The following is a 15,704-nucleotide window of genomic DNA, read 5'->3' on the forward strand; positions in this document are numbered from 1 at the left end:
ATACAAAAATTAGCTGGGCATGGTGGCACATGCCTGTAATCCCAGCTACTCAGGAGGCTGAGGCAGGAGAATTGCCTGAACCCAGGAGGCGGAGGTTGCGGTGAGCCGAGATCGCGCCATTGCACTCCAGCCTGGGTAACAAGAGCAAAACTCCATCTCAAAAAAAAAAAAAAAAAGAATAAGGATGTTTTTGTTTACAATGTTTAGGGCAATGCTAAAGAGAATTGGAAAGTTTTTATGTCTCTTTCCCTCTTTTCTATGCCCTTTCTGGGAATAGATTGACTTAGCTCTGGAGAGGATTCTGGCTAGTGCTGATGGCATGTGTTGACAGTGCCGCATGTAAATAAAGTCACCTCCGAGAATCCTTTGTTCCAAGTGGATGTGATGTGCAAAATGCTGAACTTACGAGTCCAGCACCCCTTTGTCCTGCCATGCCCAGCCCCTGTTTACTTTTGTTTTTGACACTGCACAAGAGTGGTAGGGGGACCACAGTCTCCAGAGCACCAGGACTGTGCTGCCCCCTGGGGAGCAAGGGAGCATAACGTCTAAGCAGAGACTTGGAGCAGGCTTTGCAGATCCTTGCATAAATGCCCCAGAGAGTTTCTCTGATGTTGGGCTTGGAGTAAGATGGGGACTGCACCTCTGGACTCTACTGTAGGATTAAGTAAGTTGTTGGAAACCTTTTGACAGCTAAATAGAGATACTAGATATTTATTGTCATTTTCTAAGGTTTTAAGAAATAAAACTTGTCTGATATCAAATCCCACCCTAAAATTCATTAGCTTGATAGATTGATGTTATCTGTCTATTGTCATATATACACAAACCACAAATTAGGAAAGATTGAGCCTCACAAGATAATAGTAAGGCCACAATTGTGGGGGTTATACAAATGATGGTTGTAGACGATAATTGTGGGGGATTACCGACAAATCCATTTGCCCCCACAAAATGTAAAACTGACCGAAATACGTTTTACTTTAATGTAGTCTGATATCCTTTGAAAGTAGCTTTTCTTTTTTGTTTTCTGCTTAGTAACTCTAGTACTATATCACTTCCTAATAAGATTGTCTCGGTTTCTCCGTTTTTGGTAATGTGAATGTATTAGAGAATCTTTCTCTGGGATCATGTTCCTCCACAGCACATTTCTTCACAGGGGGTGAATTAGAATCATCTGAAAGCTTTTTCAAAACAGTCCTGCTGGTGCCTCTTTTTCAGTACTTGAGGGAGGACTAAGAATCTCTTTGCAAAAGCTCTTTTTGTTTTTATTTTTTTTGAGATGGAGTCTTGCTCTGTCACCCAGGCCGGAGTGCAGTGGCGCGATCTCAGCTCACTGCAACCTCAGCCTCCTGGGTTCAAGCGATTCTTCTGCCTCAGCCTCCCAAGTAGCTGGGACTACAGGTGCATGCCACCATGCCTGGCTACCTTTTGTATTTTTACTAGAGACGGGGTTTTACCATATTGGCCAGGCTGGTCTTGGAACTCCTGACCTCGTGATCTACCTACCTTAGCCTCCCAAAGTGCTGGGATTACAGGCTTGAGCCACTGCACCTGGCCTTTTTTTTTTTTTTTAAGAGACTTTGGTAGTGGTGGGGCATCTCACTATGTTTCCCAGGCTGGTCTCTAATTCCTGGCCTCAAGTGATCCTCCTAACCCAGCCTCCCAAAGTGTTGGGATTACAGGCTGAGCCACTGCCTGGCCTGTAAAAGCTCTTTAGGAGATTCAGGTGCACCTCTGGGTAAGAATGACTCTTTCACTCCAACAGATGGAAACCCTTATGCTGTTTAAGGGGGAAAGACCAAGGAATGAATTTGCTTTGAGACCAAAGCATGGATTTTGAAGGCAAAATGATGAGAGATCTTACAGTAATTATTAGGATGAAGATAGAACAGACAGCATCATAGAGATTTTAGCAAGATAATAAACATTAAGTAACAATAAAAGGCCAGGTGTGCCAGCTGAAAACAAAAACCTGGGATGCTCCATGATCAGCTGCCCTTTGGACTAGAAAGCCATAGACCCTGAACCTAAATCAGTATTTTCAAGCTTGTTGGACCCATGGGCCAATTTATAGACAGAAGGTCCTTTGACTCCTTTGCTTTAACTAGGCGCATTCAACCAAAAGCACATCAACCCTCACCAGAATGGATGCTGTTGTAGCCTTTGGTGAGATGCCAAGGGTGAGACTCCTATATAGGTTGTGAAATAAATAGAAGCAATAAAAGCACTGATGGATATTTTTCTATTTTTGGAACTAGTGACCTAAATTAAACTCAGATTTTAAATCTTATCTGTATAGTTTAGTGCTTGCAAGCATGAATCCTGCAAATGACAAGATCTGTGACTTTGGAACCTCTGTTTCTTCATATTTAAAATGGGGATGCTGATAACAGTAGTGTCCATGTGAAAGAATACTCATGAGAATTAGATGAAACACTCCTGTGAGAGTGCTTCTGATGCCTGGCGCATGGCAAACACTCAGTAAACACCTGATTTGTTGCCATCTGTTTTAGGGGGCCGAGACCATGGTTCTGGAGAGCGTTATGTTTGCCATTCTCGCAGAGCGGTCACTCGGGCCAAAACTCTATGGCATCTTTCCCCAAGGCCGACTGGAACAGTTCATCCCGGTAAGGTTTGTTGATAAATGCTCAGTTGACATAAGCCACAGATAGAAGATGGCTTCTTTGTCTCATTGCTGCAAGAACCTGTAATGATGTGTTTTTACTGTTAACCTGACCTATGTCATTAAACTATGTATCAGAGAAAAGCTCTCTTTCATGAGAAAAGCAACATTTATTTTGTACTTATTACAGAACCTCTTTCTTTCCTGTAGAGGTGTATTCATCTAAATTTGAAATATGTGTGAAACTTACCATTTCATTGTCCCCTGAGGCTGTGTACCCTGAAACTTTGCCCTTTTCACCTTGTTCCTCTCAACTTCTGTGGTCCTGCTTTATAGAACTTTCTGCTAGGACACCTTGGTCCTGACCATACCTTGCTCTGTCTCTGACTGTAGCCCTGTGGGGCCATGCCTGTTCTTTCCCATTGCCCTTCCTTGGTTTGTTTTGTGCATTCCCACTGAGTCTCCCTACCTCTCATCTTCGTGTCCCTGTATGCTGGTCAAATTCTTAGATTTCAAGGCCTTGCTCCAAGACCTTACAGTCTTATTTCCAAGCAGTCAGGATTATTTTCCCTTACTTATTGTCCCAAGGCAGTTTTAATGTTGCTATAACGTTTTCCAGTATAACCATGTCTTAGGGTTACATGTGTATATCTAAAGCATAGTTCCTGTCCCTCTACCCACCCACCCCTAACTCCATGCCCAGCACAGTGCTTCATGACCAAGTATTTTTATGAACGCTAAGTGTTGAAGTGTGGCTCTGAGCCCTGGCAATGCTTGTTTGGTTGGCAGTGCTGGTCCTTGTCAGCCTGCACTCCCTTCCTAGATAGTTAAAATATTCCCCATTTTAACTGAGCATAAGCTCCTTGAGTACTAGAGTCATAAGCCGCTAGCTTTGCGTGACATGCATGACATGTCTTGTCCATGACAGGCCTGGGCACATCCAGGGCTGCCCTGTACAACTGTGCGGACAGAGCCTAGCACTAGGATGCCTGGCAGAGGGGTGCTTTGCTGTATCTGACTGGGGACCAGGGGCAGGGGTTTCTTTTGTCTAATCCCACAGCCCAGAAACAGGGAGGCTAGTTGTGCTCTGTCTCCCCAGAAGAGGTATCCTCTTCTAGTTCACAGTGGTGCGGTCCATTTGTGCTAGTATCGTGCTAGGTCCCAGTGCTGAGGGTGTGTTTAGATGAATGGATGGTGCCTTTACTGCACCAGCTTTTACCTTTAGTCTGCTCCCTGGCACCTGGCTGTTTTTATTTCTGATTTTCCCAATAAAGACAGTAACATCTGACAGGCATGAGAAACAAAAGATATAAGTTTTTGAAAGAATTTTGCAAATAATAAAACTTCATATGGTTGTAAGTGGCAATATAGTTGAATCTTAAAAACATAATACTGAATGATAAAACCAAACTGCAGGAGACTATAAGTAGTGTCATACCATTTTATAAAACCTGATACATTTTAAAAATTCTTTAAGAATATATTGTACATGTATAAAAGTTCTCTTTTTGGAAAAGGTAAGGGAATTTATGTTAACACAATTCAGAATAATGAAAATATCTTGGGGACAAAAGAGCAGCCATCAGGACATATAGATCGTAGTATCTGTGGAATTGATTTTGTTCTAGTCCTTAAGTTCTATCTGTGCTCTTTTGTATATATTGTTTATTACATATTAAAAGTTTTTTTTTGAGATGGGAATCTCATTCTCTTGCCCAGGCTGGAGTGCAGTGGCATAATCATAGCTCACTGCTCACTGCAGCTTCGAACTTCTGGATTCAAGTGATCTTTCTGCCTTAGCCTTTCAGGTAGCTAGAAACCCCAGGTGCATACCAGCACACCCAGCTTATTTAAGAAATTTTTTTTTGTAGAGATGGGTCTTGCTGTGTTACCCAGGCTGGTCTTGAACTCCTGGCCTCAAGCTCTTCTCCTGCCTCAGCCTCCTACATCACCAGGATTACAGGTGTGAGCTACTGCACCCACCCATAGTGAAGATTTTTTAAAAATTCTATTATATACTAGATTTGAACCATATGACACTGCCAGTCTTTGACTGTTTTTGACCCACAAGCATGGCACTTTCATTTGATTCAATCTAATACCAAATGTTATTTCTAGGTTTACTTTTTTTTTCTTTAAGACAGGGTCTTGCTCTGTTGCCCAAGCTGAAGTATAGTGACCTGATCTCAGCTCACTGCAGCCTCATCCACCCAGGCTCAAGCAATCCTCTCACCTCAGCCCCTCAAGTAGCTGGGACTACAGGCATGTGCCACCACATTAGACTAATTTTGATATTTGTAGAGACGGGGTCTCCCTATGTTGCCCAGACTGGTCTCAAACTCCTGGGCTCAAGCAGTCCTCCTGCCTTGGCCTCCCAAAGTGCTGGGATTATAGGCATGAACCATCATGCCCAGATTCCAGCTTAGGTTTACTCTTGACTACTGCTTGGGATCAGGTGATTCAGTTTTGTGATTCCTGTAGCCATCTTTCAAAGGGCATGTGAGAATAGTAGGGCCACTAGGGATGGTAGGTAGTCTGTTTCTCTTTCTCTTTGTGCCCAGGGAGGAATTTGGAATACTGAGATTTATTCATCTTTGAGCATGTTAGCTCCAGATTTTTCTTGTTGCCAAATTTTTGGCAGTTTTGAAAGCTGAGTGAGCTGCCTTAATAAGTCCCACGTGTCCTGCTGCTGGAATTGGAGTCCCTGTCCTTATTGCATCATGGTAATTTGTTTACAGTGCTGCGGAGACAGTGCTTTCTGGAGGGAGTTGAATAGAAGGTTGAGCCCAATGCTTCCAGTGAGCTCTTAGCTCTCAGTAGCAGACATCTGCCACTTGCTGAGCCTCACCCTGGGCTGGGTGCTATCCCAGAGATCTCACCCACATTCTCTCCTCCAGTTTTCCTGGCAACTCTGTACGAAACTTCATGTCCTGATGCCCACTTGATAGAAATGGGAACACATAGAGGTATGAGGTAACTTGGGTGGCCATGTAGCTTTGAAATGAGAATTAAAGCCACAGTTTCAAATGGTGTTTCCCTACGTTGGGAGCATTCACTCTTTCCCCTGTGCTGTACTGCTTTGCATTTTCACAGAAATCTCTCTTTAGATTTCTGCAGGGTGGCAGGTTACATGAGGAAGCTCTAGAGGTCTCAGTTGATTGTGAGCTCCCATGAGCCTCCTGTAAAAGGGCAACCAAACAAGCATGGCCCCAGGCTGATTTAGGGGAAGTGCAGGATGCAGAGGCCAGGAGGAAGTCTTCCTAGAAGCTGTTTTTTTGCCCAGATTTGCCCTGGATACCTACTCTGGGCCAGGCCGGCTGCTGACACCATCACTGGTAGCAGCTAGAGATGGCCCCCCGTCCCTGTGACACATCTCCCGGTTAGGACCTGTTCTGGACCCCACATCTCACCTGTAACACATCAGAGTAGAATGTCCCAGCTGATGGAGGAGCTAGGAGCTCGGCCATGTGATAAACTGCTGAAGACATGGACTTCAGCACTGGGTAGTGAATAGACATTCCGTGTAGCTTTAGAGGGCAGAATAATAGATGATAGGGTAGGTTTTAGTTCAATAAAATTTAAGGAAGGACTTCTCATAGTTAAAAGGGGTTCAGAATAAAATAGATCTTTGGAGGTGGCCTGTTCCTCACTGTAGAAGTGCCATAGCAATTGCTGGGTCACTGTCTGTGGGGACACAGTGTCCATTCTTTAAGGGAATTTGGGGCATTGGGTGAGATTTAAATGCACTACAAAAACTGGCTTCTCCTTCCTAAGACTGTGTGATCTCACACTTTGTAGGTTATTTGGGTAAATGTCAGTTTCTCACTCCCTTTCCTATTTCAGAGCCGGCGATTAGATACTGAAGAATTAAGTTTGCCAGATATATCTGCAGAAATCGCTGAGAAAATGGCGACGTTTCATGGTATGAAAATGCCATTCAATAAGGAACCAAAATGGCTTTTTGGCACAATGGAAAAGTAAGTGGTCAAATCACTTGTCCTAACTTAGGTGGTGGTGGTGTCCTAACAGTGGTGGCTCCCAGGAGTACCAGAAGTGAGCATTTGTTTGCCATGGTAGTCAGAGGTCTTCCTACTTCACTGAGATGCAGAGTGTCAGCTGGTGATAAGATAAGTCTTCCTGCATGTAAAAGTCAATTCCTAAACCAAGAAAGAAGACTTAATGCAAAAATGCTATTGAATGGGTGAAGAGGCAGAAAGTCACCTTCCTAGAATGCCATGAACCCCCAAGACTGCCCCTCTTCCCCTCAGTCATGGCAGTCAGAGGGGTCCCACTGGCATTGTGACTGCGCTAGGATTGAATGTTTAACCAAAGCCCCAAGAACAAGCCTTGGTGAATTGATCAGTGATTCTTTGTTCTGGGTTTTTTTTTGTTGTTGTTTGTTTATTTTTTAATAGATATCTAAATGAAGTGCTGAGAATTAAATTTACTGGGGAATCCAGAATTAAAAAGCTCCACAAATTCCTCAATTACAATCTGCCTTTGGAACTGGAAAACCTGAGGTGAGTTTTCCTTCTGTTTCCTGACTTTAAATATTCTTAGTTACTAAAACTGTTGTCAGTAAACATTGATTAAGCTCGCCTTATATGTGGCATTTTACATTGGTTTTACAGGATGAATTTAAACAGATGAGTTTCGTCATCTGGAATTATGGTTCTCTGTAAAAAAAAACTAGAGGCCCACATGTGGCCTCTAGTCAGTCTGTTTAGGTTCCATAGAGAAGGAAAATGTTGAAGGAGTGGCTTGCTGGCCAGGGCAGTAGAGTTTCTAGCAGATGGGTTTTCTCTGGTGGGGAGAAGGGAGTAAGGGCAGGCTAGGGAATGTGAGGAAGATCCCTTCTTCTTAAACTTCAGCCTCGCCTTGGCTTTTGCGGGAAACAGTAAGAATCTTGATGCTGATCTCTGAGGCAGGGCCATCATTATTCTCAGAGTGATGCTGGGTGCAGGCCACTCACATCTGTATGCTAACAATTATTTTCATTCAGGAAAACTTTCCCAACCTGGCAAGGAAGGGTAATATTCAACTCCAGGTAATACAGAGAACACCACAAAGATATTCTTCAAGAAGACCAACCCCAAGGCACATAATCGCCAGATTTATTAGGGTTGAAATGAAGGAGAAAATACTAAGGGCAGCCAGAGAGAAAGGTCAGGTTACCCATAAAGGGAAATCTATCAGACTTACAGCAGATCTCTCAGCAGAAACCCTACAAGCCAGAAAAGAGTGGGGATCAATATTTAACATCCTTAAAGAAAAGAACTTTCAACCCAGAATTTCCTATCCAGCCAAACTAAACTTTATGAGCGAAGGAAAAATAAAATCTTTTGCGAACAAACAAGTACTTAGCGACTTCACCACCACCAGGCCTGCTTTACAAGAGCTTCTGAAAGAAGCACTATACATATAAAGGAACAACCAATATCAGCCTTTCCAAAAATATATCAAAAAGCAAAGAACATTAACATAATGAAAAATTTACACCAACTAATGGGCAAAACAGCCAGCTAGCATCAAACGCCAGTATTAAACTTATATATATTTTAATTGGATAAAAAGCCAAAACCCATCGGTATGCTGCATCCAGACCCATCTTACATGCAACAATACACAAAGACTCAGAGAGAAGGAGGAAGATTTACCAACCAACCAGAGAGTAAAAATAAACTAATAAACAAAAAGCAGGAGATGCAATTCTCGCTTCTGATAAAGTAGACTTTAAAGCAACAAAGATCAAAAGAGGCAAAGAAGGATATTACATAATGGTAAAAGGATCAATGTAACAAGAAGAGCTAATGATTCTATAGATCAACGAGATAGAAAATTAACAAGGACATCCAGGACTTGAACTCAGACCCGGAACAAGTAAACTTAATAAACATTTATAGAACTCTCCACTTCAAATACACAAAACATACATTACCACCTCACACCTATTAGAAAAGTGACTATATAATTGGAAATAAATCACTCCTCAGTAATCGCATAGCATTTCATAGGTTTAAGTGAAATATTGGTTGGCTGTTTGTTTGTTATCTTCTTCCCTTATTCCTTCCTGATTACATCATTAAGTATAATTATCATTATAAAAGAGGTTTTTAATAACCATTACTAAATTGCGTTCTAGCCTGGGCAAGAAAGCAATACTCCCATTCTCTCTCCCTCTTTCTTTTCCTTTTTCCTCCTCCCCATTCTCTCTCTCTCTTTCTCTTCCTTTTTCCACCTCCCCATTCTCTCTCTCTCTCTTTTTTCTTCCTCCTTTTCTTTAAAAAAAAAAAAAAACAATTATTTATACCTTAATTACTCAGGTAGGTATGTGAGTGTCTCCTCTGCTAGACATGATGATTTGCCGCTAAGGGAAAACAAGTAAACAAACAAAATAATGTCAAATTGTGTTAAATGCTGTGACAGAAACAGATCCAAGTAAGCCCTTAGTCTTCATAGGGGACCTGCTTTGGGTTACTGTTAAGAGAAGGGCTAAGGGGGCGTGTACAAGCCAAGACCAGCAGAGAAAGGGGCTCCAGGAAGGGGCAGCACATACAAAGGGCCTGCAAGGGAAGAGCTGAGGGCTTGCGGGGGAAGAGCTGAGTGCTGAGGGCCTGTGGGGGTTTCAGATGTGATCTGTTGTAGAGTTGTTGCCACATAATGACACAGTTGTCAGAATTCACATCACAGGTACTACTCTGGAACTATTGCTTTGGAGCACAGATTGGGTGCTGGCCATGTAGAAAGAGCAGGTCTGCGTGCATCTTACTGAGAAGCTTGATGAGTAACAGTGAAACCTTTCTTTTCAGATCATTGCTTGAATCTACTCCATCTCCAGTTGTATTTTGTCATAATGACTGTCAAGAAGGTAAGAATTTGCTGTGTTTTGTTACAGATGAGGTTTGTGTATATACTTAGAAAATTACTGCCAGTGTGTCTGAAAAATGCCGTATTAGCATCAAGAGTGTATTAGTTACATTAAGTTATGATACAACCAATGAGGTTTTGTATTATTTTTAAAAAGTATGAGGCCAGGTACAGTGTCTCATGTCTGTAATATCAGCACTTTGAGAGGCCAAGGTGGGAGGATTGCTTGAGCCCAGGAAGTCTAGACCAGCCTGGGCAACATAGCGAGACCCCATCTCTCAAAAAATAAAAAAATTAGCCAGGGATAGTGGTGTGCACCTGTAGTCCCAGCTACTTGGGAAGCTGAGACAGGAATTTGGCTTGAGCCTAGGAATTCAAGGCTATAGTATGCTATGATCACACCACTGCACTGTAGCCTAGGTGTCAGAGCAAGGCCCTGTCTCAAAAAAAAAAAAAAAAAAAAAAAAATCTGAGAAAACCTTCATTAAACTTGGGAATTGGGATAAAGGACTTAAACTTTCTAAGTTGCATATTATTTTTTTCAGTGTTTAACTCCTTACAGTAAACATACATTTTTTTTTTAACCTGAAAGAGAATGAAAGAGCAAGATCCACTGTCTACCCCAGTCAGTCCCAGGCCCTTCCTTTCTGCACCACACAGCATAGTGGTGCTTATTACAATACTTGTAATCCAACACCTTCTCTCCTAATATCAGTGCACTATGCTATTAATTACTCAGGCTTCTCTGCTTTGAAAACATGACAATGGGCCGGGCGCGGTGGCTCATGCCTTGTAATCTCAGCACTTTGGGAAGCTGAGGTGGGCGGATCACGAGGTCAAGAGATCAAGACCATCCTGGCCAACATGGTGAAACCCCGTCTCTACTAAAAATACAAAAAAAAATAGCCGGGCATGGTGGCATGTGCCTGTGGTCCCAGCTACTCGGGAGGCTGAGGCGGAAGAATCGTTTGAACCCAGGATGCGGAGGTTGCAGTGAGCTGAGATTGCGCCACTGCACTCCAGCCTGGCGACAGAGCAAGACTCCGTCTCAAAAAAAAAAAAGAAAACATGACAATGATGTTCCTTACTATAACAAAACTTCATCCCATGCAATTGTGCATTGAACAGTCTCATCAGAGGCCCCTACTGTGCAGCTCCTACTGGTGCTGCTGACATGGCCTTGCTCTGCGTTGACCTTGCCTCCCCTAGTCACGGTAGCTCAGGTCCCACCTTGGGCCCTTCTTTGCCAGGCTCAGCAGTTTGCTTTTAATCCTGAGAACTGTCTCATGAAGACCTGTCATCTGTAAGCCATTCATTTGAGCCAAAATACCTTTTACTAACTAGCTGCTCACTGCTGGCTAACTCAAGTCAAGGAGGGTGTAGACCTTTCATTCACAGCTTTGTGTATTATCCTTGCACTCTGGTGGTGAGGGGGCATAAACATCACCAGAGAGAGGGGTCTGGAAGAGATCAGCTGCGTTGATGTTGGCAAAGTGTAGGAGGGATAGAAGAGATAACAGTTGTACATTAGTTTTGTTCTGCTGCTTTGGGTTTCTGCCTCCAATTCGTCTTTTTTTTTGTTTGTTTTAAAAGACTGTTGCCATGTCACCCAGGCTGGAGTGTAGTGTTGCAGTCATGGCTCATTGCAGCCTTAACCTCTTGAGCTTAAGTGATCCTCCTGCCTTAGCCTCCTGAGTAGTTGGGATCACAGGCACACGTCACTACGCCTGGCTATTTGTAGAGATGGAGTCTTTCTCTGTTGCCCAGGCTGGTTTCGAACTCCTGGCTTACGTGGTCCTCCCACCTCTGCCTCCCAAACTGCTGGGATTACAAGTGTGAGCCAGTATACCTTTTCTGGTCTCCAGTTTATGTTTTAATTGCTACTCAAAATGGAAAAAATATGCTGAATAGCTTAGACACTGTACCTCCACTAGAAACTCTGGGAGGAGAGAGTGGCTGAAAACCTAGCAAAGGTTGGCTCACTGGTGCCAGCACCAGGATGTCGGAAATGCTGAAGGTCATGTCGAGTGTGGGGAATCTCAGGAACATAGGCCTGCAGAGCCAGGCTGGTGGCTAATCCACTCCTGACCCAGAATCTAGCACTAAAGAAAGTAGCGTTGTAGGAATGCTGCCTATGGTCTCCTTGGGAAGGAAAACCAGGCAAGGACAAAGCAGAGGATCCCCTGTGGCAGCTGAGCTCTCCCTAGCCTTTCTCACCGGGAGGACACTCCCACAGCTTCCCAGCTGGGGTGCTACAGACAGCTGGCCTGCAGACAGCAAACCAAGTCCCAAGGCGGCTGAGGGTGCTATTTGGCTAGCGCGAGCTCCTGCATGTCACCTTGCAGAACGTTTGATAAGTACTGCCCTGACAGCAGAGTGAGAGGCCAGGCTCTGTTCCACAGTGAGCCTGGGGGTCTGACGGGAACTAGGGATGTGAGCAGGGGTTCTCATGGCCAGGTGGGTGAGGAGTCTCCCTGCACAGGGCCAGGCCTCCTGTGAGCACTTCTCCTACGCTCTTATCTAGGCCCTGGTGATGTCCACAGACCAAAAGCCACGTTTGGTTTGTATTTTTTGAAGGGGTCAGATCCATTCTCGCGGCTCTGCTGTTCAAGGACTGGAGCCTTCCATTGTAAAACGTAAGCCATGTTATCCAAACCTTTTGCAGGTAATATCTTGTTGCTGGAAGGCCGAGAGAATTCTGAAAAACAGAAACTGATGCTCATTGACTTCGAATACAGCAGCTACAATTACAGGTAATATGTTATAGTCCAGTATTTCCATCTCAATATTGTTTTATGATTATGTCATGCTTATTAAACAATTACAAGAGTAAATAAATCAAAACACCACTCTGAGTTGCAAGCTGCTTCACCTAGAAGGGGTGGCTTCTTGTCCAGTGGTGCACGATGGCCATGGTGAGGAAGCATGGTCCCCCTTGTTCCTAGCTGACTGTGCTAGTTGGGGGCAGCCATGCAGTTCAGTCCAGACTTTGGCATTTTCTTTTTGCTTCAGAGATCATTTTCTTCTCATAAATTGTGGTCGAGGAGACACACTGTTCTGGAGTTGTGGTTCAGGTGTGCCTTTATAGCTTCAGTCAGCTGTGATGCTGACAGTCACCTGATTGGCTCTGTCTGTCATTAAAGCAGTTACAGTCCTGCTCCCTCAGCAAGTCCAGCTGGCAACAGGAGTGGTGTGCTCGGAACTCAGCCTTTCTTTCTTCTGCAGTCAGGGAGCATCCAGGCATATGGTGTGCCTCATTCTATGCACTGTCTTATCTCTTATTTCAGGGGATTCGACATTGGGAATCATTTCTGTGAGTGGATATATGATTATAGCTATGAAAAGTACCCTTTTTTCAGAGCAAATATCCGGAAATATCCCACCAAGAAACAACAGGTAGGAGATGGGTTTTTATATACTTGATAGGAAAATTACATGTCAATTTCATGCAGTTAGAATTAAATCATCTTTTTTATTTTTTGAGATAGGGTCTCTGTTTCCCAGCCTGGAGTGCAGTGGTGCGATCATGGCTTACTGTACCCTTGACCTCCTGCGCTCAGGTGATCCTCTCGCCTCAACCTCCCAAGTAGCTGGGACCACAGGTGCATGCCACCACACCCAGCTAATTGTTTGTATTTTTTGTAGAGATAGGGTTTCACCAAGTTGCCCAGGCTGGTCTCAAACTCCTGGACTCAAGTGATCCTCCTGCCTCAGCCTCCCAAAGTGCTGGGATTGCAGGTATGAGCCACCATGCCTGGCCTACATCTTCATTTTTAAAGGTGACCTTTTAAAATTTGGTTTATGTTAAAAAATGTTATTTTGTTTGTTAAATGTAGACACAAACTTGACCTTTTAGTCCAGCTTTTAAAAAATCTCTGTGCCAGACATACTTATATTCAGAGAAGAACTTTAGCATCCTTGATAGTTCCTTCTAGTGTTTTCTGAAAAGCCCAGCCTTGATTCTGCTTTCTGGCCATCTTTTTGGGGATGACTGAACTTTTTCTATTCATTTCACACTATGGAGAGAGAAGTAATCTTTTGGGGACCAGGGTTTAGTAATGGGAAGAAATGTCTTTGGTGTTAACAGTTCCTTTTCCTGTCCTAAATGATGGGAAGATGCTGGTGATTGTTCAAGAATCAGTTCTCCTGGGAACTTTCTCCTGCTTGGTAGCAGTGCTGAAGCTGAGTAGGGCCGGGAGAGCGCACCAAGCCTGCTTCCAAAATAATGGTCTCCAGTTTATGTTTTAATTGCTACTCAAAATGGAAAAAGTATGCTGAAGAGCCTAGACACTGTGCCTCCACTAGAATCCCTGGGGAGAGAGAGCGGCTGAAAACCTATCAAAGGTTGGCTCACTGGTGCCAGCCCCAGGATGTTGGCGATGGTGATGTCATGTCAAGTGTGTGTCTCCCAGGGTGTCACAGTAGATACATATGCTTCGTAATAGCTATTGACATTGTCTGTTTTAACCATCATTGATCCTAACACAATTACTTTTTTTTAAGCTCCATTTTATTTCCAGTTACTTGGCTGCATTCCAAAATGACTTTGAAAACCTCAGTACTGAAGAAAAATCCATTATAGAAGAAGAAATGTTGCTTGAAGTCAACAGGTAACATTTTTCCTTTTTCAGTTTGTAAAAATAGCTTTCCTCTTTATAGACTATATTTGGGATGCTTACTTGCAATTATGAGGATTTTAGTAGCTTCTTTTGTTTTTTGTTTTTATTTCAGACAGAGTCTTGTTCTGTCACCCAGGCTGGAGTGCAGTGGCGCAATCTCAGCTCACTGCAACCTCTGCCTCCTGGGTTCAAATGATTCTCCTGCCTCAGCTTCCCGAGTATTTGGAATTACAGGCACCCGCCACCATGTCTGGCTAATTTTTGTAATTTTTAGTAGAGATGAGGTTTTGCCATGTTGGCCAGGCTGGTCTTGAACTCCTGAGCTCAGGTGATCTGCCCACCTCGGCCTCCCAAAGTGCTGGAATTACAAGTGTAGCCACCATGCCCACCCTAGGAGCTTCTTTTAAATTGTACATCTTTAAGACTTGCACTTTCTCAAAAATAGAATCTCCTCCTTCTCCATTATGCCTGAGACTATGCAGATCTTTTAGATCTGAGCATACAGCAGGCAAAGTATATTACTCTGTTCTCACATGGCTACAAACATACTACCTGAGAATGGGTAATTTATAAAGAAAGAAGCTTTAATAGACATGGTTCTGCATAGCCAGGAAGGCGTCAGGAAACTTAAAATCATGGCAGAAGGCAAAGGGGAAGCAAGGGACATCTTTCTTACATGGTGCCAGGAGAGAGAGACAGAGAGAGAGAGGGAGAGAAAGAAGAAGAAGGAACTACCAGACACTTTTAAAACCATCAGATCTCATGAGAACTTCCTGACTACTGTGAGAGCAGCATGGGGGAAACCACCCCCATGATCCAATCACCTTCTCCCAGCTCCCTCCCTCGACATGTTGGGATTACAATTAAAGATGAGGTTTGGATGGGGACACACAGCCAAACTGTATCATGTGAAGAGGCTCCATGTCCCAGAAGGGTCAGGACACTGTGGCGAACTGCCATCCATACAGAACAACCCAGCTATACAGGGCTGCTGCCACCCAGGGCCTACAGAGTCTTTTTTTTGGGGGGGGACAGGTTCTTGCTCTGTCACTCAGGCAGGAGTGCAGTGATGTGATAATGGCTCACTGTAGCCTCTAACTCCCAGCGACCCTCTTGCTTCAGTGTCCCAAGTAACTGGAACTATAGGCATGTACCACTATGCCTGGCTAATTTTTGTGTTCTTTTGTAGAGACGGGGTCTTGCTGTACTGCCCAGGCTGGTCACGAACTCCTGGGCTCAAGCGGTTCTCTTGCCTCAGCCTCCCAAAGTGCTAGGATTACAGGTGTGGGCTACTGCATCTGGCCCTGCAAGCTTGTCACTGATGCTTGTGGAGTGGCGGGCACTGCCTGCTGTGTTGTGACTCTTAAGTTTCTCCTGGAAAATGATTAAACTCATGTTTATCAGTATTAAGTCTTGCTTTTAATTGTTTTCTCAACAGTTTTCAAAGCAGGGCCCTGAAACTTCCAGATTCTGCAAAGCTCTAGACCACTATTTGCCCATCTCTTTAGTCAAGAGGCCTGTGGGTTATTCCTATTCTTTGGGGTCTCCTGTGTCATTATTTGGTAAAATGGCTGTTAAGTCACTGTGGCCCACCT

The 15,704-nt window shown here is 43.8% G+C and overlaps 1 protein-coding gene across 3 annotated transcripts in view; it reads left to right on the forward strand.

Moving 5' to 3' along the window:
* CHKA (choline kinase alpha) overlaps positions 1 to 15,704 on the forward strand; it is a 68,088-nt gene that overhangs the window by 43,455 nt on the left and 8,929 nt on the right. For 2 of the 3 annotated variants that reach the window (XM_021669703.2, XM_064364664.1), the window contains 7 exons: positions 2,514 to 2,627; positions 6,467 to 6,600; positions 7,039 to 7,143; positions 9,433 to 9,491; positions 12,156 to 12,243; positions 12,778 to 12,886; positions 13,994 to 14,100. In XM_021669703.2, the coding sequence (XP_021525378.2) occupies positions 2,514 to 2,627; positions 6,467 to 6,600; positions 7,039 to 7,143; positions 9,433 to 9,491; positions 12,156 to 12,243; positions 12,778 to 12,886; positions 13,994 to 14,100 (716 nt within the window). The remainder of the gene's footprint in view (positions 1 to 2,513; positions 2,628 to 6,466; positions 6,601 to 7,038; positions 7,144 to 9,432; positions 9,492 to 12,155; positions 12,244 to 12,777; positions 12,887 to 13,993; positions 14,101 to 15,704) is intronic. The other variant, XR_010338270.1, reaches the window with a different exon arrangement.

This window comes from Aotus nancymaae, unplaced genomic scaffold, assembly GCF_030222135.1.
Source record: "Aotus nancymaae isolate 86718 unplaced genomic scaffold, 86718_ANA_hifiasm-v0.15.2.pri h1tg000059l, whole genome shotgun sequence".
NCBI lineage: Eukaryota > Metazoa > Chordata > Mammalia > Primates > Aotidae > Aotus > Aotus nancymaae.